The sequence below is a fragment of the Gambusia affinis genome, linkage group LG15, assembly GCF_019740435.1.
Source record: "Gambusia affinis linkage group LG15, SWU_Gaff_1.0, whole genome shotgun sequence".
Taxonomy (NCBI): domain Eukaryota; kingdom Metazoa; phylum Chordata; class Actinopteri; order Cyprinodontiformes; family Poeciliidae; genus Gambusia; species Gambusia affinis.
Window position 1 is genome coordinate 4760902 of NC_057882.1, and position 26965 is coordinate 4787866.

At 39.3% G+C, this 26965-nt stretch overlaps 1 protein-coding gene across 2 annotated transcripts; it reads right to left on the reverse strand.

Annotated features, from left to right (window-relative positions):
- Window positions 1-696: 696 nt before the first annotated feature.
- Window positions 697-26955, reverse strand: LOC122844650 (E3 ubiquitin-protein ligase CBL-like). 2 transcript variants are annotated; one of them, XM_044140334.1, is made up of 16 exons: window positions 26391-26505; window positions 23459-23577; window positions 22101-22348; window positions 17594-17740; window positions 16269-16425; window positions 16058-16179; window positions 15844-15981; window positions 14396-14483; window positions 14116-14247; window positions 13097-13309; window positions 12923-13024; window positions 10928-11202; window positions 10233-10400; window positions 8634-8737; window positions 7493-7678; window positions 697-6348 (listed from the first exon to the last, which is right to left on the reverse strand). In XM_044140334.1, exons 3-16 carry the CDS (start codon window positions 22226-22228, stop codon window positions 5987-5989), a joined length of 2322 nt encoding a protein of 773 aa, XP_043996269.1. In that variant the 5' UTR covers window positions 22229-22348; window positions 23459-23577; window positions 26391-26505; the 3' UTR covers window positions 697-5986. The 2 variants fall into 2 exon arrangements, with proteins under 2 accessions (XP_043996269.1, XP_043996268.1); XM_044140333.1 differs by lacking the exon at window positions 23459-23577 and having other exon boundaries at window positions 26391-26955.
- Window positions 26956-26965: the final 10 nt, after the last annotated feature.

Below are 26965 nucleotides of genomic sequence, written 5' to 3' on the forward strand. Positions count from 1 at the left end.
TGTACTACTGTGTAGTTTTCTATGGAAGTATGAAGTAGGTTTTCTGTAGATTTTACTCTTGTCGTGGAACAATGTCATTAAATTTATACAAGTGGTTTTTTAGGTCTTGTTTTTGCCTTTTAAGTATGAAACAGTTTATTTCCATTCATTTCAGTGAAGACGGCCACCACTGTTAGTTAAATAATGAATTTAAGAGCTGGGCAAGAACAAATAACACAGTTAAAATTGTTTTCATCATCTTGTTATGAATAGCCTTTTACATCAGTATTCCTTCCTTTAATACAACCAATCACAGAAATTTCAAGTGAATCCAATGTATTTTCATCCTACTTACTAACCTTGCTTCCTTATCAACTGAAGCTAAAGTTGACTTTTGATCCTTTTTCTCTGTATTGAGGGTAGAACTGTATGTCATTACCATAGCAACATTCTCAAAAGTTACCAAAATAAAAGCATATAACCTCAGAGGTAGTTACTATAAACAGAGGTAACATACTCGGTTACAATTAATATCGCAAAGCAGAACTTTTTTTTCTTTACATTATTTTTCTTATTTTATAACCTAAAAATAGAAATAAATGAACGGACTGGAATCTAGAATTTTCTATTAGTCCATGAACGCACCGTTTTCCAGGTTTGCGAACAGACGAAAAAAAAGCATACATTAAACATTGAACAAACCACACGCACCACAGGTTAAAGAAAAATACAGTTTAATTAAAAATCTTAATGGCTTAGGCATGAAAACATGGCGGCACAATGAATGCAGAGGATATTAAAAAGACAATAAATAAAATCGTATCTATACAGGTAATAAAGCGACGAGTTTTTAGTAGGCAAGTTTCATTTGACGAAGGCCAGTTAACTGGGTAAACCAACACACAGTCACAGAGAGAAGTCAGCAGACGGGAACCGACACCAAGCCACTGATGGTTCTGCTCTCAGAGTTCAGATGTGGAGTGAAACGACAACAAGAGGGGGAGAGGAGAGTCCAGACGGAAATGGAGCGATTCGCCCAGTTCTGCCACTGACAGGAGGCACAATAATTCACCTTCTCCCACTAAAACCAGTTTAAACCTCAGTGTAGAGAAAAGGACACTTCAATTCTTACCAAGGATTTCATAACATTTAGCCTACAAGTTTTATTTACTGATGTATTTATCCTGGAGAATTCATAAAAAAAATAAGCCTAATGACAAATAAATCAAGTTTTTCTTTAATAAATGAAAATTGAATTTTGCATTCTCTTGTTTTCTTTGTCACCGTCTCTTATGATGGTGACAGAAACTGAACAAAATCCATGTGGGTGTAAAAACTTTTTCACAGCAGATAAAAGAGGCTAACAACAGTAGCTGCGTTTCCGTATACAAGTATACGCAAAACACTGTTGATGTTCTGCTAATATAAAAAAAAATCATTTCGCAGTTGCTGTGTTTCCATTAAAGAAACACAATTAAAATCACACGCGAATAAGCTTGTTCACGTGATAAAACCCCCCCAAAACAAATCCATCCATTTTCAAATCACAACAGCTTCCTCTTGTCGTCTTCGTCTTTTCTGCTTTTGCTGATCACGTGACTCATGTGACGCGAAAGAAGTGTTTCCATTTAAAATTTGAGAAACACATTAATTTTGATACGACGAGAATCCATAAATTTTTGACCGAAACACGTCAGTTTAAAAAAATGGCGTAGTTCCATTTAACAAATGTATTTTCTGTATTCCACTAGTCGATGGAAACTCAGCTACTGTGATGTAATTTTTCCCATTCAAATGCCTTCTTTGTACCAACATTCTCTTTTTACACCTTTGTCCGTTTACATTACTTTGTAGTCGGAAAAAGTATATTTTGACCTTTTAAAATGTCTAAAAGTTTTAAATCTGAACAGGAGATTTGCAAAATTTAAACGTAAAACCTGCATGCTTCCCAACGACCAGTAGGGGTCGCAAGAAAACATCCTTAGTCAGTTTCTGGTTGATATTAAATCTAATTTTACTAACCATAGCATGAGTTCAGTAAAACAGACTGGAAACCTGGACTTTTCTTCTTCACAAAGAAAATAAAATGCGCGACGTTTGTGCTCTGGCGCCACCTAGTGGATACTAGAGGATTCACACACCTGAGAACGAGTTCAAAGCTTTTTAAATCAGTTTTTCTCCACCTTAATGCTTAATAAAGATGCTACTACGGCATTTAAAAAATAATATACAATAGAAGTAAATTTTTTCAAGTTATTTTTTTCTAAAATTTGCAGTTGAACAATTTTTTAATTCACAAAAAAAAGAATAAATAAACAATAAATTGATGATCATCTGAGCCACTACCCGTGAAGCCTTGCAGATGAAACACGTCTGCTCCAAACAGAAGAAAGGATGAAGCCACAACAAAATGTAACTATGATCTTAAATATGTAAAACTGGGGCTTTAAGTTGGGCAAAAATTCCAATATTGCAGAAACATTTTGGAATGCTTCTTCCTACAATCTAGTACAAAAAAAATAAAGCGTAACAAAACATTTGCACATTCATGTGGAATGACTTAAAGTCCGAGCGGATGGTGACAGGAGAGATCACATTGAAACCAGGGCTGCACAAAATGCTGCAGATTTATTATTACTGTGGCGTCTCTGCAGAACTGCTATAGATGTTAGCAAACTATTTAAATAACCTGCATTCAGGCTTTCAATGCTACCTGGACGTCTGGCGGCTCTAGTCACTCAATGCAGCATAAAAAAAGTTCTACAAGGACGTTTAATGCTAAAACAGCAGCGACTCTTTTAATAAAACCTTGGTGTTCAGATAGAAAAGCCGTCATCTGAGGGATTTTGTTTGCTAAAATCTGAACACAGAGCAGAAAAACAAAACCTATTGTATTTACCATAAATCATGTCATTGTGTTTTTTCTTCTAATATAAGCTTGAGTACGCTGCAAAAACAAAATGTTAGAAATAAGTAGTTTTGCTCTAGTTTGTACTGGAAATATCTCAGTTTTATGTTATTTCAACTGTGTAACTTTTCAGACAGATATAAGGGCTTGTTTTAAGTAAATAATTATTTAATACTGATTAAAAAATTGCTGGCAGATTGTTTCACTTATAACAAGACAATTCCCAATGTTATGCCAGTGGAACAGGCAAATGTTTTTTATCTACTTTCAAGAATTATTCACTTAAAACAAACTCCCATATCTTGCTGAGAAGTTTGTTAGTTTTGTCTTATTTCAAGCTCAGTAAGATATTTGCAGTACAAACTAGACCAAAAACACTTGGTTAGATTTTTTGCTTTTGCAGTAAAACTGAATCGGATTCAAAATGCACAATCAAATGCAGCTGCTGAAAGGCCTTCAAAGCAAAGTACAGATGCGCTAATTGGTCCGTCTGAAGTCGAAGTTCAAGACTATTCCCCTCGATCTGCCCCGGTCAGTCTTCTGCACGTCCAACACTAAAGATTGTGGTCAAACGCCAGTTGCTAAAGTCTCTCAATGTGGAGCGCTGAAGTCATGAAGCTGAAAACATCCTTTTCCAATAAGTTTCATTTGCACACGATTAACTGGAACCGAACTGAAAGCGGGAATTTTCAACGAGTCACATTGGAAGAGAGGGAGAGAAAACATGCTAGCACTAGCCTAGCTTAGTGTTGTGCTGGATGCGAACTTGTAGGACCACTTTAATGATGCTGATTCTTTTCACATGACAAACGTGAAGTAAACCTATCTGATGTCATCAAAAGCTACTTAGAGAAACTTTTAGGACAGAAAAGGATCATTTTTCCCTCCAAGGTGAACGTTGGGTGACAGCAGTATAAGTCGAGTCAGACACAGGTTTACAAATAAATGATAAAAGTTGTGGTGATTTTAAGGGAGATTAGCTTACTTAACCCATGTCGGAGCTGTAGTGCTTTTTTTTTTTTTTTTTTACTAACCTTCACAGTGTTTCAAGACAGATCCATGGCACAAATTGAACTTTCATAGAGTATTGGACTAGATATGGGCCTATTCTTCCTTTTAAATAACTGATTGGGGAATCCTTGACTTTATGGAGCACTACTGTTAGCTTCGTCTCTCCGTTTTCACTCTGCAGACAGAGTGGGAGCTTCTCTGTGGATGTTTGTGGGTCGCTAACATGTGGGATTCAGTTTCTTGGGAACTGGGTGACGTGAACGGAAGGCTGTGATCTGTTGCCTGCGAGTGGAAATGGATGAGTGTTCGTCCATCAGTCAGGAACGGATCCAGGTTTCTAATCTGTCCACAGTCTGCTTGGGGATTCGGAGCCCGGTGAGGTAGATCAGTCGGGGACAGGACGTTTAGGTAGGAGCGGACCTGTCCTATTATTCTAGGAAGTGTTTGACATAAAGCAGCTGAAACGGAAACCATTTGAAGCTGACCTGCAGGATGTAAAGGCCAGCTCTGCCTCTTTATTTACTTTAGAAAGGCCTGCAGAATCTGGACGACAAATCAGGGAGATTTCCACGCAGCAGGTCTTGATGCTCAATTCCGATTGTTTTTTTGTTTTTTAACTGAAATCTGATTTATTTTTTCTGCGTGGTCGTTCATGCTACTGATTAAATGCGACCGCAACACGTCTTCTGTGTGAACAGCTAGCGAGCCATGAGCGCAGACATAGACTTATCTAAATCTGCTTTGGCTTAATTTTCTTTTGTGTACTTATTTTGTTTCTTGAAGCACTTTGTGATTTTTGTCTTAGCTTTACTTACTTATGTCACAGAGCAGTAATAATAATGTTTACTGCAGTAATAATGGCCGCCGTCTATCAATGAGTTTTAAAGTTCTTCAGAGTCGACCGCATCGTCACGAGAACATAGCGAGAACATAACGAGAACATAACGAGAACATAACGAGAACACAGCTCTGTTTGGACATGAGGTTGGAACTGGAAGTGGGGGGTTGTGAGGTGATGCGCTTCGCTAACACAGACGGCTTTCACAATTTCATAATTATAATGTCCAGCCATTGTTTACGTCCAGATTTACAGCATCTGACTTCTTCTGGTGCAGAGTTATGATGTAAAAGTTGAATAAGACGACTGTTCCTACTGCTGACGCCCTGAAAAATATCTGATATCATTTAGTCCCACATCTATGTGGAACAAATCTGATTTATCTTGGGGTGAAAAGATCGGTATTGTGCCGATCAGACTTCCATGAGAAAGTCGGATATTGGCAAAAAAATAAATTAATTAAAATTGGATTTGAGTCATATTTTTCTGCTTTGTGAACGCAGACATCGACACAGTGGTGCTGCCACTTGATAATCGGGGATTCACTTTTCCTAGACTTCCCTGCCTCCACCGATACGTTGGCAGTCAAACCTGAATGTTGAGACACTGTTGCCCGATTTTCCACAAAATAAACTGGAAAATGTTAGAAAAAAAAAACATACTTAAAATGGAATTAATTTCCACTATTGTTAGTTCTGCACACAGTACAACATGTGAGGAGAGCACTTAAAGATTAAAGTACTTGATGACCCAGAAGGTGATGGGAAATGGAGCCACAACCCTGCAGCACGAGAACGCACGCCTCAGACTTCTACTCACTAATTTCTGATTAGTTACAGATTTGCACACCACAGTCTGCGGAGAAGCAGCGAACTGAACAGCGACATGATGAAAGTTTGGCTTCACAAAGATCCTTTTTACGCGTTTCAGATCATTTAAGCCAAAAGAGATGAAGCAATCAGCTGATGGGGAATCCAGTTCCTTCCATTTCCAGCTGGGGGCGACGTAGAGAAACTGTTGAGGCTTCAGGATCACTCACAAAAAAAAAAAAACAATCCTGTTTTCACACCTTAAATCCTTTAAGAAAAGCATATAATACCTGACGCAGATGATTACAATTAACTTTGGATGTTTTTCCTCAGATCTGGTGTTTCCCCGTGGAAAAGTGCTCGGTAAATGCTATCCATAATAATGGCACAAAGCGGAGACAGGGGCGTGGGGGGAAGGAGGGCGGAGCAGGACCTGAGTGACTATGTGGCGATGTGGGTCGTGGAGGGGACGGAGACAAACTCGCGCAGAATGTTTTTGGCCGTCTCCAGGTTGTTCTGGGCGATCATCAGCGCCTTCTGGATGTCCTGCATGGAGTAGCCTTGGGATATCAGACATTCGATCTCACCGTTCAGGGCCTGGTTGCCAGCGGTGACAGTGGCAGCAGCTGCAGGTGGCGGAGGGGGAGGGAGAGGGAGAGGAGGAGGAGGCGGTGAAGCGGAGGATGGGCCGGGCAGTTCGGGCAGCGGAGCTGAAAGGTCGCGGTTGAAAGGTCGAGGGCAGCGGTCGGAGTTGGCTCTGCGTGGGAGGGGCCGGGGCGGCCGGTCCGACTCGGCAAACGCTCCTGGAAGGAAAAAATCAGATCAGGAAACAATGACATGGCAATTTACGGATGACGAAAGCGGATGTTTTCCTCGGATACTTTTCCTGATGACCACATTAAATTTAATTTTATTGTTAAGTTTGCTTCAGTTCTTTTAAACATTATCATTTGATGTCATGAAATCCATCAAATTAAATTTGCATTAAAACTAATATATTTGATTATTAGAACTAAATTGCAATACTATTAATAAATTAAAACTACAATGTTATAATTCATTTTTAAATGAAGTGGTTTTGCTATTATGAGATATTTTACTTGAGTCACTTTAAGCAACAACAATGATTTATTTAATTTTTTTAATAATAGATACAAAATTATTGAGCTGTTTATGAAGAGTCTACTCTGTGGAGCAGAATCAAGCATCTTGTGTGTCTGGTAGGTTTTTAAGACATTTGGGAAGCTCAAAACTATTTTTTAGACCAGTTAATCAGTAGTTTTTGGAAACAGAAAATCTAAATGCACTGGAAAACATGGATGAAAAACTGTTCTCAGAAAGCTCAGGCTTTTCTCCTGGTCTTAGATTTCCATAATACAGTTATTGTACAAATAATAAATAAATACCACGTTCAGGAAAACTGCAACGCATTAAAGTAACTTTCAAAGAAAACGTCATCCGTATGAGAACCTGGTCCTGAATGTTTACTTTCCTCCAGCAGAGGGCGCTGCTTGCCGAGGATTACAACGGACGGTAAACACAAGAAAAAACACTCAGAATGCACACAGTTATATTCTCAAAGTTACTCAGTGACTTTCTGAATGTGTTGATGATAATCTGCTGCATTTAAGTGTGAAAATGGAGGATTTCAGAGTGACATGAAGGTTGAAGAAAAGGAAAACAAGTCAATGTTGTTAAATCATTACTTTTTTTTAAAAAGGATTGGAATTTATTGATGATAAAAACTCTGAAAGCTAAATAAACTAAATGCGTTGAACTAATTCCAGAGAGTAGTTTTAAAATTAAATTCCTAATTTCTGGGTTTTTTCTTACTATTCTAAATAACATAACCGTGTGTTTTCTGAGGTGTGTGAGACTGAAACCAGTTCAGAACCAGTTCAGAACCAGTCCATTTACCAGTCAGAACCTGGGGCTGACTGGACGTACCTGCTTCTGCTGAAGCATCCATGCTGAGTGAGCTGAAGGGTGCGGAGGGACAGCTGATTTCAGACGGGATCCGTCGGGTGGGGGCGGGGGGTGCCACAGGGCGGGGACGGTCAAACTCGTAGATGTCCTCCGCTTCGCTGTCTTCCTTTCTGTCCTGGGAAGCCGCAGCTTGAAGCTGGTCGAGTTCTGAAAGACCAAACAACGCCTTAACGATCAGCTTAGAGTGAAGGCAGCCAGCCAATCAGAAACTATGAGATGCACAGCTGCATTATTCTAAACAACCTTAAAAACACCGAGTGGAGGCAGGCAAGTTTTTTTAAAGATTATTCTATTAATTACTAACTCCAGCGCTCTGTTAATCCAAAATAAACCTCAAACATGAATGTTTAAAGGGTACCTAATATGCAAAATTTTTATTTTGCAGGTTTGAATCCTTTGATTTGGTTCTACAGCGCTTCTAAAAACAACCCAAGCTCTTAAAAACACCCAAACGGTTTTGGGTAGTGAGTTTATCTTCTGGGGTCTGGAAAATGAGTTGTTTCAAAAACTTCCCATTAAGTCACATTCCACAGGCATTGCCCCGTTACCTAGCAACACCAGTGGAGTTCCAATCCCTTTGGTCAGCTGCTTTTACCGCTGTATGCGCTGTACAATGGCTGCTGGAATAGACAAGTTTTTAGTTGTTGACTTACCAGCCTCCTGCACGATCATTCTTGTTGATTGTACAGGAGGCTCCACTTCTGCTTTTCAAAGATGTACGATTGTACAATTGCGCATCTGTTTGCAGTCACTTTCATGGTTGAGTGTAGTTGATTTGGGGGCGTGGCCAGCAGCAGCTAATTTGGATTTAAAAGTGACAAAGGCCCTAAAACGCTCACTCTGACGAAATAGAAAATGTGCCAAAAAATGCCAAAATACTCACTTGCCTAATAATTGCACACAAAGTATAAGTACATATTTATTATATTTATACAATGAGGAAAGTGTGATTATTAAAGTCATAATATCAATTTTGAGTTTTGTTACAAAGGGCTCTACTGACGCTGCTGTGCAGAGCAGTTACTCTTAATGCACTCCAGCAAAGATGGCTTCCCATAAATATTTATCAAAGCGCTTGTGAAGGTGAACTGAAGCAGGTTACCCAGATCAGAGGCCTGCGTTGTGTCAGAGGAGCCGGCCTGACTCTGGATGTTGAACATGGATTCGTACACTTGAGGGTCATCAGAGTCGTCGTCGCCCAGCTCACTGCCACAAAAACACATTTATGGGAAATAAGAAAGAAAAACAACATAAAAACAGGGCTAGAGGCAATTTACCAAGGGATTTAAGTAGAATTATTTCAAGTTTACATTTTTTTTAAATAATAAAAAAGGATATTTTTTGAAACTAGTCCTGTAATAAAGACTTTAATTTACCCACTTTGCTTTAAACATTTAATTTCTCTTATTTGATCCACCAATCTCTGTATTAAACTATAGGTAAAATTCATCAGTTTTTTATTTAATTACTTCTTTTTAGCAAAACCCTGTTTAATTCTTATTTTTATATGCTTATTTGTGGTAATTATAACTAGATCCTATAGGTGGTTTTTCAGACCGTTGATGTTTTACATGGGAAATAAAATACCATCTGCTGAAACCTGGTGGTGAAACTGAAATAGCATTATCAGTTATGTTACTAAGTAGATTAGTAAACTTTACAACACCTCAAACTTTTCCTGACACACGTCTGTAATCATTCACAGTAGTCTGATTTTGCTTGTAAATCACATCTTCTTGTATTTTTCCCACCTCATTTAGGACCATTTCCAACCAACCGTCTTCTCTTCCTGTGATTAAACACGATTTTCAATCACACAGAGATGTAAACATGCATTTATTTTTCATATTTAAATGCGGTGTGTCAAGGAAGGAGTCTGGTATTTCCTTATGTGTGTTTAATTCCATGTTTCATTCAAATTTATTTGCACGTGTGTAGCTCTCTTAAATGATCTGACGTAAAAACAAATTTAAAAAAAAGCACAAACACACAAAAAGTGTAAAACAATTGAGCAAGAAGTGCAGCTTTGTCAATCTAGGCCTCATTAAGGGAGAAATGTCTGTTCTTCTCATGATCAACAGAAACATTCTGCACTCCTTCATCCTTTCATCAAAGGGACAAGATGTTCTCCAGCTGCATTCATCTTCAAAACCTCTGCATCTTCTTCTTCATCTTCTTTAAATTATTTAAGAAGGGGGTTCACTGGGTTCAGGAGGGTTTAAATGTAGCTGGGGCGGTGGAGCCCCCTGCTGCTCGTAATGCGTAGTACATGTCAACTTTTTAATGTATTTAGAAACCAATGATCTCAACCAGTGAGTCAGTTTATTCATCTTGTACGTTGATTCATTATGTAGACATATAATAAATATTAAATGACAAAGAAAGTAAGATTAAAGGATACAAGTATAAGAGACACTGGTTTTATTTTTACTTTCCCAACCAAAAGAGGGAGACAAAGTTTCTCTACTAATATGTGGCCTCTTTAAGACTGAATGCGTTGACAGAAGCATCTACAACAGAAGCATCCAGATTAGCTGGATGAAGTTCATCAGCGAGGCAGAAAGTTGATAGAGTCATTTGAAAATTCGCTAAATATAGTAACAAAGTTGCTAAATTGGTAACAGTGCTTCTGTCATCCTGACAGCAGCCTCAGACAATGCAGACTTTTTACACGTCTTGACTAACCGGCCCTCTTGTTTACCTGACGTCGTTGTGGTTGTTTGTCTGGGCAGGAGGGGGGGGCACCAAGGAGCCCGCGATGACCCAGGGGGCGCCAGAGACCGGCAAGGAGGTGGGACTCATGTACTCGTTCTCCTCACCGTCTGACGATGGCTTTTCTCCAGCTGAGGCCGCCGACGAAGGCAGAGACCTTCACAAATGGAAACCAAGGATTATCAACGCATTCAGGATTCTCACTACTGGGCCTCATAACTGCTTAAAAATAAAACAGAACGGCGTAGAGAAAAACCAGCAGATAAAACAGGAAACGTCACCTCAACAGTTTGGCAGCGTTTCAGATATTTAAAACAATAAACTCATCAATAATCATCTATTGATATGAAACAATTACATTGTGATACATATTTTTCAGGCATATATTTTATAGTTTTCTTTTAAAACCTTCCTTCCTCCATTGGGCTCCATATAAAATATATAAAATTAAGCAGACAGAAATTCTCACAACTGTTTCACAAAGGGCATCAATTTTTCTAGTTTTTAATGAGATTTACAAATGCATATTTTAAATTACAGTGATGAAATAATTTCTGTTTCGTCCTTTCTACAGTTTTCCAAGGATATTTAATTAAAGTCCAGCTCTAAATATGACCTCCAGGGGGAGCCAAAGTGCAGAAAAAAACCTGGTTTTGTGTTTAGGTCATGAGCAGAGCTGCATACCTGGCGGCCAGGCAGTAGATGGCGTTGGTGGCTGCCTGGGGCCTGGGGCCCTCCCCGTTGTTGCCACTGCTCTGGGGGAGGGAGGCCTTGGTGGCGGGCCGAGGAACCATGTAGTTGGCCGCCCAGGCGGGCTGGTCAGGGGTGGAGGGCAGCGGTCTCCTCTGCAGCCTGGGGTCCTGGACGGGGACCGAGGGTCGATCTGGAGGGGGTGGAGGGGGAAGCTCCCTCACAGCAGGGGGGGGAGGTAGAGGCTTGTCTCTGTGAGTGACCGCAACCTGGGATGTAAACAAGACGGTGCTGGAGTTATAAACACGCAGGAGACGTGGAGACAGAGGAATGTAAACGGGTTCAGTCTGTTTACAAATACAACAATATAAACAACATTTCTGTTATTTCACACCAAATAAGTTCATATTTAAAACACACAAACACCAGACTATCACTATTTTCATAGTTCTGATCCTTACAAGAGCATCATACTAAAGAAAGGAATCACTAAAACTTTCACTTATTTCTGTAATTTACTTCAGAAAGTGAAATAGTTTTATTGCAGAGGAATATATTTCCAATCTTATACTTTGAATAGCAAATAAAAACCCAAAAATATGCCAGTCTAAAAGTTTGGTATAACAAACTCGAATATGAGGCTTTTAAAGAATCCATCCACCCATTCATTTTCTCACACCCTTGTCCCTAATGGGGTTTAGAGAGACCAATTAACCTGACAGTCATGTTTTTGACTGTGGGAGGAACCTGGAGAACCCGGAGAGAACCCACCATGCACAGGGAGAACATGCAAACTCCATGCAGAAAGATCCAGGGCTGGGAATCGAACCCAGGACCTTCTTGCTGCAAGGCAACAGCTCTACTAATCGTGCCACTGTGCAGCCCGCGTTTAAAGAATATTATGAATTAAATTTAAAACTTTTATCATGACGGAAATGTACAAAAGAAAACTGCATATTTTATAATGTATTAGTGCCAAGAGTTTTTGCACAAAACACACTTAATATCATATGAATCGGCAACACACGTGAGAGTCAGAGGCAAAGATGAACGTTTTGCAATAAAACGCAAAAAAGCTAGCAAGGTAGCTAGCAACGGTATCTTAGCAGCTAAGTAGCTTCAACCGGCTCAAGTCACAGAACAGAATAAGACTCAAACGCTTAAATGTTTATGATTACTTTTTTAAATTACTATGATTAACTTATTTAAGATCAACTTGCATTTCTTTTATGAATTTAAGACATGTATCTACAATGTTCATGCATTGTAGATACATGCACATTTTTTAAAGACACCATATGGATACGAGTAAAAAAAGGATTTTCCATAATGAGATGTTACAATTAATGCTGCTGTCCAGCAAAGTTACTCACATAAAACATTGTTGCTAAATGTCTCTGTTCACAGACAGATGTATACAAAAAGACTAATAGAAAGTTGAGAGGAAGGGAAGATGAGCTGGAGAGGTTTCAATCCTTTGAAGCCACTTCCAAACTAAATATTAACATCTGAACTATCTCACTGGTGTTCTCTTTTGTAAACCCACCCCAAAAAAAACAAGTGTTTATTTTTTCTCCATTTAGTAGATATACTCTGTGATTAGTTATTGAATTGATTTAGTGCATTTTTCCAGTAAATACAGCAAGGACTCTTCTGCACTCTTTGATCAAAGATGTGCAACATAGTTTTTTCTCAGAATCTTTAAAGAGAAAAATTAAAATAACTCTCCTTTCGTGTTGAGAGTTTTGCTTGTTTTTGGGGAGATTTATTTGGGATGTGTAGTCAAATCCTGTGGATAGGTTTTTATGAAAACAACAGCCCCTCTTGTGTTTCTTACTTCCAGGTAGAGCTGCAGCCACAGGCCAGCAGCACAAAGGCCAGCTTCATCAAACATTTGCTCATTTGACTTTGTGCTGTGTTTACACAGCTCTGACTGAGCTCTCAGTAGGAACCATCCACAGTCAACCGGGGCTCTGCATGGAAACGCACCTTGGCTGTGGAGCCCTGACTCAGCGCGGACCTCTGCTGCAGCAAGTCCAGCCGTGGAGGCACCGGAGGCAGCTGAGACACCGGAGACGCCGGACGTTCCACCTTTTAAAGACACAGAGACGGTTTTTAGAGAGCCACCATGACAGCAGAGAGAACCAGAGCTGCAGGCCGTACCTTACTACTGCAGGCCAGCCTGCTCATGACCAGATGCTGCTCCTCCAGACGGTCGTCCTCTTCCTCATCGTTTGCTGCTGCTTCGGCTCGGCTGGAGCTCTGGAAGCCGGCGAAGGAAGCCCCGCTGGCCTTAGGGTGGAAGGGGTCCACCACGATGGGCTCCGTGCCTTTGATCTCACAGCGGCAGAAGGGGCAGCCTTGACCCTCTGACTCCTGCAAAGGTTCACAATTAAACCCAAACACACAATAAAGCTGCTAATGATCTAAATAAGATGGATTACTTTGATTCTTCACAAAAAAATCTAGAAGATAATGAAAAGAATCTCCCTTTATTTCATTAAAATATTCCTAGAGGGCTACAAGGTACAGAGGAACATTCAGAAAACAACAAGATAATTTGTATGGTATGTAAATATAGCACATTATTTATTCCAAAAGGAAAAAGTAAAAACAGTAGGTGCAGTTTGTCGTTCAGGTTAAAACTTCAGTCTGTTTTAGGCTTAAGTGATGCATCTAAAACAGCTCAATATGTAAAAAACTTACTCCTTTCTGCTTGACCTATCAATACAGTGTAGGGCTGATCTATTTATTTTTGGATTAACTGATTAATAACTGGGTAGCAAAAGGTGCTTAAGTTTAGAAAATTAATCAGATGAAGGTAACTACCAACTGGTCCTGTGTGAACTGTAGTTTGTCAAAATAAGAAATGGTTTTCAGATTATTATTTTTTTTCAAAAACAGAAAATATTTAGTTACCTTCTTCAGCATTTATTGTTGTAAAATGTAGGGAAAAACCATTTATTTCACCATTGTGGCTATCTGATAATTTGCAGGAAACAGAACCCGCTACCTCAACCTAATAAAACATGAAATGATCTTTACTGCTTTACGGCAGTCAACTGGAAGGAAAAACAACCTGAATCCTACACAACTGGACATTGACCTACCAGGAAGAAAACTAAGATTATCAGTGCATACTGATGTAGTCAAAGTTTATGCAGTGGAGTTGACGTCCTCACCTGCCAGGCGGTCAGACAGGAAGTGCACATCAGATGTCTACAGGGCTCAATCTTCACGTCTTTGTCGTTTTCGGCGCAAATCTTGCAGAGCTGGAAGGTGGAGCCCATCTCACAGTAGAGCTCGTACTGCTCCTGCAGGGACCATGACCAGGAAATCACCAGTAAAACTTCCTGTTCAACACTCACAAAGCTTCTGTGTGATGACCATGAAGCTAACAGCTGTATCTCTGCAGGATGACGGATGCCTGAATGTACTTTAGTAGAGCGAAACAAACCAAACCTGAGTAACTTTGATGTGGTCCTGAGGAGAAGGCTCACACAGCCCCGTCAGGTCTGGGTTCTGCGCACGGCCGTCTGGGAAAAGATAGCTAGAAAACCACAACCGCAAGCGTTAACACCAACAGAATCACACAGGCGCAATTCTAATTCCACATCCACTCAATCTCACTCAGGAACATTTTCCCTTACTTCTGTTAAAAATTAAACTCCATCAAACATTCATCCCTGCTGTCATCCAGTATTATGTTTTCCAGTCACATAGTGCCATTTTAGAGCATGGTCAAGTTACTACGTTACCTTCAGTTTCAGAAATTTGACTTTGTAATTTAACACCTTGACATAGGGCCTCTGTCTCTAAAAATACCCTTCAGAAAGTCGCACAATTTCTTCTCTACTTCACATAAAATTGAAACAAAACACATTAAAGTTGGTGGCACGGACTTAAATAGTAAGAAGAATGAAAACTTTAGCACGTTTTAACAATTCAGACAGTCGTTCGGCTCATTAAAGTCAGTGCAGACGCACATCCTTTTTTTGTGGCATCTGAGGGGGAAGCAGTATGCTATGCTCACGTATTATGAAAGACGAACGAAACCAAAAATGACAGGATCAAGAGAGTTTAGAGACATTACTGCTGCACAAAGGCAAATCTGCATCACAGGGAGATATTTACTTCATTAAGTGAGACACTTCAAGGTAAAAAAATAAAATAAAAAAAAAGTACTGAGAGGGGAGGCTTCTCATGCATTGTTGTGCAGAAGCATATCCTTCTTTCTGGCTACTAGCTGAGGGTTGCAACAGTCAGTAATGGCTCAGAGTGAAGCCACAACCAATAGAAAAAATATCAATTATTAATCTGTTGTAAAAGATTAATAATTGAAGATTAATAATTGAACACCTTTTGAATGCTGATATTCAAAAGGTTTAGAATGTCGGTGTTAGAACGTGTTTTTATTGTGAACCAAGACTCTGGTCAAATCTTTAAAAAAGCTGAATGTGTTGATGGTAAGAGGATTTTAAGAAATCTTTCTAGGAAAAAGGAGAAAATAAGAACTCAACAACCCACCAATAAAGCCTCTCGCAATTAATCAATTAATGGCAAAATAAATTAAAATGAGATTGACAATTTCTATTCAGATGAGAATTATTTCTTTTGAAGAATGAGCTGGTTTAGTGTGAGTCGTCACTTTAAATCCAAATAGCTGCTGCTGGCCACGCCCCAAACTTAAGGTTTACACTTGTACGTGAAAATGGCTGCAAACAGATGCTCAAATATGTGCTTGCTGATTTGTTACATTCAGGAAGGCTTTTGAAATGGTGTTGTTTTTTTTTTATGTTTTTGAAGCCGTATAAACTCAAATGGTAAAACAAAAACGTGCAATAAGTAAATTTTACACATTAAAAAAAATATCTCTGGAGGATTTGACATAATGTTCAAATGTGACTCACAATCCCTCTCTGTATCCATCGATGAGGGCTTGGAAAAGCGGTTTATTGTGGGGAATGGTCTGCAGGATGTTCCCGTCGGCTGTCACGTAGCCGATTGCCCACTGTCCCAGCCGAGTGCAGCTCAGCCGGAAGATGTAGCTGAGAGAAAAGACAAATATCTCAACCCAGAAGCTTCAGCCGACACCCATCAGCCCTGAGGTTACATGAGTCTCACCTGCCAGGTTTGTGGATGAATCTCTGCAGTCGAGCCTTGACTTCGTCGTACGTCAGGAAGGCCATGTACCCGGGATGTGTGACTGCTAGGCTGTTCCAGTTTCTCAGAAGAGACGACCACGGCTACGAAAATGCACCGCAATAAAAACATATCAATGACTGAATGTTACTTTCCACCAATTTACAGTTCAGACATGCTCAGAAAGCCCCACCTGAAAGAGTCGGGTGAAGATGTCAAACTCAAAAACAGAGATGTAGTCGTTGCAGGTGAGGTCGATAGTGGACTTCAGCGCCATGGCTTCCAAACCAGAACTTATGGGGTGAAACTCATGCAGAGCCTGGCGGAACATCCTCCAGGGTACGATGGTTCTGAAACAGAAATACAATCACAGAGGGGAAATAAACCGAGATGCAAAGTTAAGGCTTTCTGAGTCAGAATCACAATTGTGTGAACACGCTATGAATCTGACTTTGGTTTCAATTGTTCATAGCATACAGAAATTAAATATTAATATAGAAACCTTAGAGGAAATAAAAGATAAAACAACCTGTACAGTCACATTTTACATAGAGGAAAAAATATAGAAAAGACAGGTTGTGACATGTTCATGAGAAGCAACAGTCTGAGGGAGGAAACTGTCTCTTTGGCGGCTGTTGTTGGCAAACAGGTTGTGTCCAGAATGTGTCGGGTCTGCAGAAATGCTAGCTGACCTTTTTGTGACCCTTGACCCTAAAGTTCACCATGAGTTAATGACAGAGGGATAAAAGTAAATGACAGATGGACAGATTAAAGGATGAAAGATAGAACAGAAAGAAAGGTAAGAAAGAAAGTAATTAGCATCAAAGGAAGGATGGAAGGACCAAACAAAGGATGAAAAGATCGATGAAGGAAGGCTCAAAGGAGGGAAGAAAGGATCAAAGCATGGATAAAAGCAGGGCTCAAAGGAAAGAAGGATGGATCAAAGGAAAGAAGGATGGATCAAAGGAAAGAAGGAAGAATCAAAGGAGGGATCCACCAAAAAGGAAGGATCAAAGGAGGTATCAAAGTAGGGAAGAAGTATCAAAGGAGTTAATAAAGGAAAGAAGGAAGGACCAAAGGATGGATCAAAGGAAGGATGGAAGGATCAAAAGAGGAATCAGAGGAATGAAGGAAGGACCAATGGACCGATCAAAGGAAAGAAGGAAGGATCAAAGGAACCTTCAATGGAAAGATCAAAAAGGAAGATTCAAAGGCAGTAAGGAAGGATGAAAGGAAGGAGAGATGCATCAACGGACTGATTGAATGCAGGAAGTAAGAATGAAAAGGAAGTATCAAAGGAAGGAAGGATTAAGGATGGATGAAGGAAGGAAGGATCAGAGAAAGGATCAACCTAAACTTATGGAAGTCCATTTTCATTTTTCCACTCTCATCCCGTCATGGAAAACCATCCTCAGAGTCCAGCAGACTGTCAGAACCCGACTCCAACACTGGAACGACTTCAGAGCTAAAACAACAAGAATACCTCTTCCCTGTTTTCTATTAAAAACAGAAACTCACTTGTCTCCGAATGACCTTCTCCAAAATTCAGCGGCGTCAGCTTTGGTAATTCGGAAGTTGTCCCCTTGAAACAGGCCATTGGGAAAGATGGCCTTCAGCTCAGCCAGCATGTGACTGAAGATCAGAGACAGCTTGGTCAGGTTCCTCCTGAGGGAGTAGCAACAGCAAAGAGACGGATTAGCTGAAGCTAGCTGCAGCTGAGCCACAAACTTCCACCAGAGTACATCCACTATGACTGACAGAACGATTAAATTACAAAGATTACGCAACAGAAAATAGCTTTTAGTGAATAAATGTTTCTAAATTAGGACGACTTTTATTAATTGATCATTTCACTGAGTGACAAGTGGACTTGAGGAATAAATAATAAAAGTTCTTCTGTGGTTCAGTTAACAGAACTGACGCGTTTACAGAGAATCGAGGAGGAAACGCTCGATAAAATCATTGTGTCAGAGGAAGGATGAACTTTTGCTGCTAATGCTTTTCTGAGAAATACAGGAAGTTGGTGTGATTGTGACACTTCAGTTGGTCTGTTATCTGACTTTTAAGCAGCTGTACATCACAGTGTTGTTTTCAAGGTTGAACAACTTTACAACGTTAATGAACGAAAACTTTACAGCAGACATGATTTAGCAGGAGGAGGCTTGAGAAGTTCAAGTCAAAAACAACTTTCTGAGAGATAACTGAATTATATTTTAAGCATTGGTCAATTGATAATGAAAACCCAAAATTCCGTTTCAGAAAATTACAATATTGCATCAGAGCCATTTTAAAGGAGGATTTCTAACACAGAAATGGTGTCTTACTGAACATTACGTTCATGTACCCTGCAGTATCTGGTTATGGTTCCTTTTGCATGAATTAATGCATTAATGCAGCGTGGAATGGAGCAGACCAGCCCGCGGTTCTGATGTCTCTCATCTTCCTTTTGACAACTATGAATATATTCTCTATGTGGGTCAGGTTAGGTCAGTCTGCTGCCCAGTCAGTCAGTCACACAGTTACCATGGTGACTAAAGCAGGAAGTAGCTGGATTTCCACTGACCATATAATTGTGCAACTTGGAATTATAAAAATAAATTTGTTCAACGGAGACAGGCCAATTTGTGTTAGGATGAGGCTGTTTGTTTGGCCATATTGAAACTGCACTAGAAACTCTTTAGTGGAATTACACAAGCAAAGTTGAAGAGTAACATTTACTCAGTAAACCCATGGGAGATGAAAAAATTATCTTATCTTACTAGCTACGTTTGATTTCCATTTGAATGATTTATCATTTTCCATTTTTTCCAAAAAATGATAAAAGTCTTCAGTCTCATGCTTTGGTCTCAACTTTCCCTTTCCTAAACGTTTGTAGCTTCATTAAAGAATAATATATTTTTTCTAAATCAACAAAACATGTTAAAATTAATATCCTCAGTAATTATTGTTTCAACAAGGTGTTGCGCAATTCAGTGCATTTCAGGTCCATTAACAAAGAAAAAAGGCGACTCAAAGACCGACTGACTAGCAGTTTAAATGAGCTAATCAACCGCCGCTGTGTTCAAGGAAGCGCTGATTAATAATCGAGAAATAATTAACAAGCCTGGAAACTTGATATCATAACGGACTGAATGTTATGTTTTTAACGTAATCTTTGCTCGTCTTGCAGGCGGTTGCCATGGTAACAGGTGTGCTTAAACTACAAAGAGAGAGAGAGTAAAAAGGTAGGAGTGGTTTTGAGTTGATCACCTGTTCGGGTTATTTTACCTTTGTTTACCTTTGCTGTGGCTCATTACAGCCGCTGTAGTTTCTAAATGTTGGACTAATTACCTCGTTTGTTTGTGAGTTTACATCATTCACAACAAACATCAAATAGAACAAACATATTTCATAAAATTTTAACAAACAAATGGCTTCTACCGCAATAATTATGTAAAATTAAATTAATTATATCCCACCTTCAGAAGATTTGCCTTTACATTCACAGAGCTCTTTGGTTCCTCCTATCAGTCTGTAGCTTCTCATATTCAGATCATCAAACCAAATTTCAGATCCACCATAACTGACTGACACCTGCTGGCCTCAGGTTTGCAACCAGTAACCTCCTCCCAGTGTCAGAATCTCACTGAAGAAGAAACTGCATTAGGTTTTCTATCACTTTAATATTTCTGCTGTAACTGTGTGGTGACTCCAGCTGCAAGCCGCTGAATCTCTACTAAACTCCTGAAAGGTCTCTGCTTCACAATCCTTTTCATTCTACCACATTTTTTCTTTCCACTAAACTTTGCATAAAGTTCTCTGTGAACAGCCAGCTTCTTTAGCAATGACGTTCTTGAGGAAGCTGACGATGTATTCATCTGGACGATAAATCTTCCCAGTAATTATTGCGATAAAAGATAATATTTTTGTTTTGAGACCATTTTCAAGCAAAATTTTGACAATGGCATAATAATACGAAAACAGAATAACACTCAACACTGGGACTGGAAGATATTTTAAATATCCAAAATAAAATATGACAACCAAAAATAATAAATAAAACAGAAACTCAAACCAAAACCATACATAAAGTGGGTTATGACGTCTCTGTGAACAACACTGTACTTCAAATAAAAATTACGTAATAATCATAATGGAGAATATCTAGCTCATTTTAATTTATCATGTGATTAATTGATTATTACAATAGACTTGCCGTTTATTAATTAAGTATTAATTAAGCCAAAACTGCAGAAAATAAATCAACATTTAAAAAACTCCCAAAAGTAGCATATTTTTAGCTTCACTTGGTTCAGATCTACTAAAGGAATGCTGAAGCATTGCATTTTAAGCAATAAAATGTTTACTTTCTTAATTTAAAAGAAACTGAATGATATATTTCCTATATTGTATAAAGAAAGCTCAAATAGTTCCATGAAAAATCTGTAGAACGTGCCATTTTAAAATCTGATTAATCAATTAATCGACTGCTAATATAACAATTAGCTGCAGCCTTACTGTAGACAAACACCCGAAAGGTGAAGCTCAGATTCTACGACAGGTCAGAAAACAGCAGCAGAGCCAGATTAGGAATGATCCCCCCATCACCATCTTAAAGGCTCATTTTATCTCCTGCATGCCAGGGTGAAAGGGTGATTAGCTCTGAACCGTAGGCCTGTCACGATAGCAAATTTTGCTGAACGATTAATTGTCTCAAAAAACTATTGCGATAGACGATAGTATTGTTTGAAGACCTTTTTACACTGATTTAATGGAAATGACGTAATAATGCATGCGATTTCCTGCCAAAGATAGATACACTTTATTTTCAAAAGAACACCCAACACTGGAACTGATAAACAAAATAAACAAAACAACCAAAAATAAAAATAAAATTGATTCTCAGTCTCCATTAACAAAAATGTACTTGAATAAAAACGAAATAACATAAAGCCAAAGTGTAAATAAATACTGCATTCAACCAAAAGAGTGCAGATTATGACATCTATATACCATATTGCCCTTCAGTAATCATTAGATTTAAATAAAGAAGATGGAACATCGACTACCTGATGCAATAGTTCACACTACATGTTAGTTCACACCTACATTTTCCCCTTATGACAATCTTAGAACTTTTATCGTTCTAAGATTGTCTCTTGTGATCATCCTGTAATGTGTGGTGTGTTACGCTAGATCGTTGTGGCCCCTCCGATCTAAATCAGGGGTTTTTCCCCACTGGGATCGTTACTGCAGCCTGTTGAATGTGACAGGTAGCCAATCAGAAAGCCGGATTCTGCTCCGCGCTTTCTGAGGGGAAATTACAGAGGGGAATCCCAAACAGCTGACAGGCGCAACCCGAAGTCCAGCGGACATTGGAGATGATATGTGGAAACAACATTAATGTTTATAAAACATTTGGTGCAAAGAATATAGAAATGACGAGGGGAGGAGTTGGAGCGAAATCGCTACGTTGATGAACCCGGTAACTTTTCAGCTGTTCTTCGTTAACGTGACATAAATCGGTTCTAATGATTTTCATTCAGTCAGGACGATACGCTGACACTAGAGCCACATGCGTTGCAGATAGATTGTAGTAAAGCATTGATTAATGCCTGGTTTTAAAATTAGTTAACTGGACTTGTAGCCATTATGTTGTGCCCACTGTTGGACATCACACGGCACATCGAACCCGATGGAACCGTTATACCTAGGATTTCTGTCGGCTAATGTGTGATCTCAGATTTTGAAAATGGGCCGACAATCGACTGACAGCACTAAGATGGTGTCGTGTGCGCTGGACATTACACTACGGAAATGAGGAAGGGAGGGTCAGTGGAGAGCATCGGAGTTGAGCCTTTTTTCATTTAATGTCATCAACAGAAAGAGAAAAAGGCTGGAAGAGATGATAACGGCGATAATTAAAATGACGTAGATAGTTTTAATTTATCGTACGATTAATGATTTCTCGTTTATCGCGACAGGCCTACGTCTGTCACTCATCCAAACGTTGCTCAGCCTCACAGCGCTTCTCATGTCAGCTCACCTGGCCTGCGAGTTCTCCTCGTACATCCGCTCCTTGGCCTCCTTGAACAGGCTCATGGTCTGCTTCGTCTTGTTTGTGAGGTTATCGATGACCACCCGGAAATACTCGTTCTCCCCGAGGATCTCCATCTTGCCCTCGTACCTGGACAGGATGGTGCGCAGGTGCTGGTAGGTGTCCGGCAGCAAGTCCAGGATGTAGGGTGGGCTGTTCTTCAGCGCCACCTTGGGGTTCTGGCACAAACGCACCACCTGCACAGGAAACACAGAGGAGAGGTCACTTAAAGAGACAGTATTGTGTGTTTTCCAGGCACATAGTGCCATCTTATCGCATAATCGAGTAACTATGTTAACTTCAGTTGTTAAAACAATTTGATATGGCTAAGAAGAAATTTAACTTTGTCATTTAATGCCTTAAAAGTGGGCCTGTCTCTTTAAAAACTCCTGCTCTTTCTGAAATGCCGCCTTCAGGAAGTCATCGTGGCAAAACTGCAATATTTGCTGGTCTATTTTGTATAAAGTCACAAATTACAATTTAAAATTTCAAATGTTTACACATTTAAAGACCCTCAGTGTTTATTCTTAACTCTCTGGTACAAAAACTGAATGAAAATTGATTTGTTCACTGCATATCTGTCTGTGTAAGGTTGAGATGGGACTGCACATGAAAACATCCCTTTAAACCATTCAGACTTTCAACACAAAAGAGACACAATCAAAACTGTCAGATGATTTGTTACCCCTGATAACTCAGAAATAGTCCAAATAGTTTGGATGTTTTTATTTCTTTCCTTCTAACGGAAAGTTTCTGTTTATATTATAGGTTTGTGGCGCACCTCTATCCTAAAGAAAAAGATATAAAACTTTCCATAACGAGATATTAACAAATGGAAAAACCTTACAAATAGCAGAAAGTACAATTAAGCTGCATGAACTGATCAGTGCATTATTGCGAGTTAACACAAAACCTTTTGAGAGGTAACGCAAAAGTACTGCAAGTGAAAACAAAAGCAAAAAAATAAAAAATTCCCCATTTCCCCTAGAGGGCTTCAACTCATTGGGATGTTTTTGGCTGTTATTGTTTTTTCTTTTGGTTCAGCAGTGGTAACTTCAGAAATTTGTATCTGATATTAAAATTTGTTTAATGGTTTGAAGCGTTAAGGTGTGATGAATCAATCTAAGAGGACACACTTTTTCCAGCTTTGTATCATCTTCCAACCGAGTCTGCAGACTTTATTAAAGAGGCGTTACACATCTGGCCACTATGTAACCCAGAAACAAAAAGATTTAAAACTTCAAACAGGACAAAAGGGATGTCAGTGCGTATCCTGATATGTGTAGCTGATGCAGAACAGCACACACATTTCACCGTCTCCCTGCCTTATCTCCTCGTACTCCGGCCCTGCTGCAGTAATATCTTCTCAAGTCTCGTCTTGTCGTCCCTCTCTGCTTTCTTCTCTTATCTCCATCTCAGCCCTAAGCTGACGGCGAGAGATAAAACCAGAAACACAGCGATAAATGGGACCAAAGTAAACCTTCCCCTGGCCACAGATGCAACACACAGACGACACCTCTTTCTCATCCAACACTGGAAAAAAGGGGGCTGCTCTCCTACTGCGACCTAGTTCGCGTTATCCCAATTAGGAAATGCATCAGGGACACTATTGTGGTCCTAATTTGGAGGGCTTCAGTTTTCTCATACAGTTTAGATCAATGCCTCCTAAACTTTGCAGCACAGAAAATAACAACAACTGATCCAGATTATGAGCTGTCGCAGTAAACAAGCGCTGCTAAAATCACTTTATGTCAAAACAAACTGTCTCAGCAACCATTATGAAGCTTATTTATTCATGTTTTTATGTCTTTTAACAGTAATGAGAAAAGCATGAGAAAACATTAACTGGAACTATATTGTGAGTTTATAAAGCTATCTAAAGCATAATGACATTACAGGTATAATATCCTTTGTTTTCATTTGTATGAATGTAGCTTTTCAAACTGATGTGAAAGTGATTTTTTTTCTCCTCCCCCACACAAGCAGTTTATGTCAGCTGTCGGCAAACTGGTGACAGCAAAGGTTTGGATAAAACACCAGAACAGTTGTTGTTCAATAATAACTGAATATATTTTTTGAAAATAGTATCTTCTGTTGAATATTCATTACAGAATCAACGTATAAATAATCACAATATTATACTTTGACCTTTTTGAATTCTGTACCTAAAAATGAACCAAAGAATAAAAAAAAAAACTAAAACCACTACAATAACTAATACGAAAACTGAACAATATTTAACTAATTATAACTAAGAAAATCTAGTGAACACACTGTAAAATCTAATTAGAACTAACCGAATTAGACAAACAAAATGTCACAAAGAAATAAAACTAAAACTATTGTAATCCTGGAGGAGAGGTGTCACATTTTCCCAAATGATCAACTCAAAAAGACTTGTGGGCCAAAAGATATTTCAAAGACAAAAATAAAATCACAAACACTATTTATTTTACCTGATAAAAACAACAATAAAACACACTCGCAGTTTCCTTTGACTCAGGTTAGTCTACTTTTGATAACTGCATGATATTTTAGGTTGTAATTTTGCAATTACTGTACAGTACTTAATTCTTTGTTTAGCTTTTTCAATATATATTTTAATACTTCTATCTTTGTGTGAATCTCCACTGTGGGTCAATAAGAAAATATTTTTTATTTCTTTTCAGTTCGAAAAGTCTTCTGGGATCAGATGGAGAAAAAAAATAACAAAAAAAAAACCCCATCTAATCTCACCAATAAAAACAAGATTAGGGCTACTCTTTTTGAAAATGCTTGCTGAATTTAGCAAAGTTTCATAAACTTATTAGAAACTTATTATTGTACTCAAATTCGTTTTTGACTAAGTCACTGGAAAGTGTAGTTATTAAAATACTTTGTGTTGCATGTAATATTTTTTCCATTGTAACAGGTTTTCCAGTAATTGAAACAAAGTAATTTTTTTCTATCATTCTAACTGTTCCACATCCATTCATGTGACAACATCAAACTACTACGCATTTTATCCGAATTTTATGTGACATACCAAGACAAAGTAGAGCTTGATTTTAAAGTGGGAGGAAAACTATCCATGGTTTTCAACATTTCAAACAATTAAAAATAAGAAAAATGTGGTGTGAATTTATTTTCAGTCTCCTAAATCATATTTTGTAGAAACAACTTTGGTTGCAGCTTTAAACGTTTGAAGACAGATCAGTGAAATTGGAAATAGGTTTGGACTTTGACTAGACCATTGTAATGCATTAATATGTTTTGATCCAAACCAGCCCAGTGCACCTGTGGCTGTAGCTTGGATTTCTTCCAGGACTGTCTCACATTTATCCCCATTATCAACCCGCACTTATGTCCCTGTTGAAAGAAAAAAAACAACACATCTCCACAGCAGGATGCTGCCACCACAGTGTTTGGTTTACAGCATGTTCATGTTGGCCAAAAAGCTCTGAAGTGGACTAGAACATAACAGAAATATAAAAAAATCTTTCAATGATTAAACCAGTTGAGATAAATCCACATTTTCCACCATTCTTTCTCCCACACCGCTTCAAACAATCTCTGTGACTTCGGGGCGCCGTCATCTGTGTCAGGTGTGGGTGACTCCATCCACCAGTCCAATTAATCCATTAGCATGCATGCAGTCGGCTCATGGTGCTTATTACACAATTGCACACTCCAAACAGTTCTTTAACATCTTAAAATTGCTTGCACTTTTACTGCGATAACTGGAACTTATATCTTGGATAAGTCCAATCTTCCACGTTTTAGCAAACATCTATTTTTCCACTAATGTTCTCCAAAGAACCTCAAAAGTGTTGAATTCCACTCTGGTGGATTTTCTTTTCTAATTTGTCATTTCTAAATGCATTCCTTTACGCTTAACATAGAGGGATCTGATTAAAGAGAAGTAGATAAATACACTACTTTGTGTTGGTTTATTATAATTCTCAAAAAATATCTGAAGGCTGTTCGCTGGAGTTTGTCTAACGTGACAAAGTCCAGGGATGTAAATATGTTTTCATATGAGGTGGGATATCCAGGAAACCCGTTTGATTTGTTACCTAAATGTTAATGATAAATGTGTAATTGTTGGTTATAACCCTGATGTGATCATAAATCTAAAAGAAGGAAGTGAGAAGTAAACACTTTATGATGCATAAGAACTGATAACAGCTTAAAGTCACAAAAAACAAGAAGTTTTTATGTCAATATTAGAGCGTTTCTGAACCCAGAGACAGTTTGTACCTTATCCATGAGCTTCCAGCATTTCTCCACCATTTTCTTATCGACCACAGCGGGCTGGTGAGGCTGCAGAGGCTGCTGGTGGGGCTGAAAGGCGTCCTTCATCAGCCCGATGAGTCCGGCGCCCCTCCTCGGATTTCCGGCCATGAATTCGCTCGATGACCGGGGGTGTTAGCCCCGCGGCAGGGGTTCACAACCTGGGAGGGTGGTGGTGGCGATAAGGAGGGGGGTGGTCTCCCTGACACGTTTCCCAATAAAGCAGCCGCTGTACTACCGCCCTGTCCGCTCTGAACAGTGGGGACGGTTTGTCATGCAGAGGCTGTCCGGGAGCAGAACAAAAAGCCTGTTGTAGCTACAACTCAGCGGACCCAAAGCAGCGAGCTAACGGCTACGGCAGCTTAACGAGAAGTCTCCACTCGGGGTCCGAACCGCAGACATAACCGCCGTGTTGCTGTGTATGCCGACCGAACGCGAGCTGACTCCTCCTGGCGACGGTGAGTGAAACCTCCCTGAGAGACGAACCCGGCTTGTAGCAGAGCTGGGTGTTAAAAACCACACGGAGCCACCAACGAACAGCC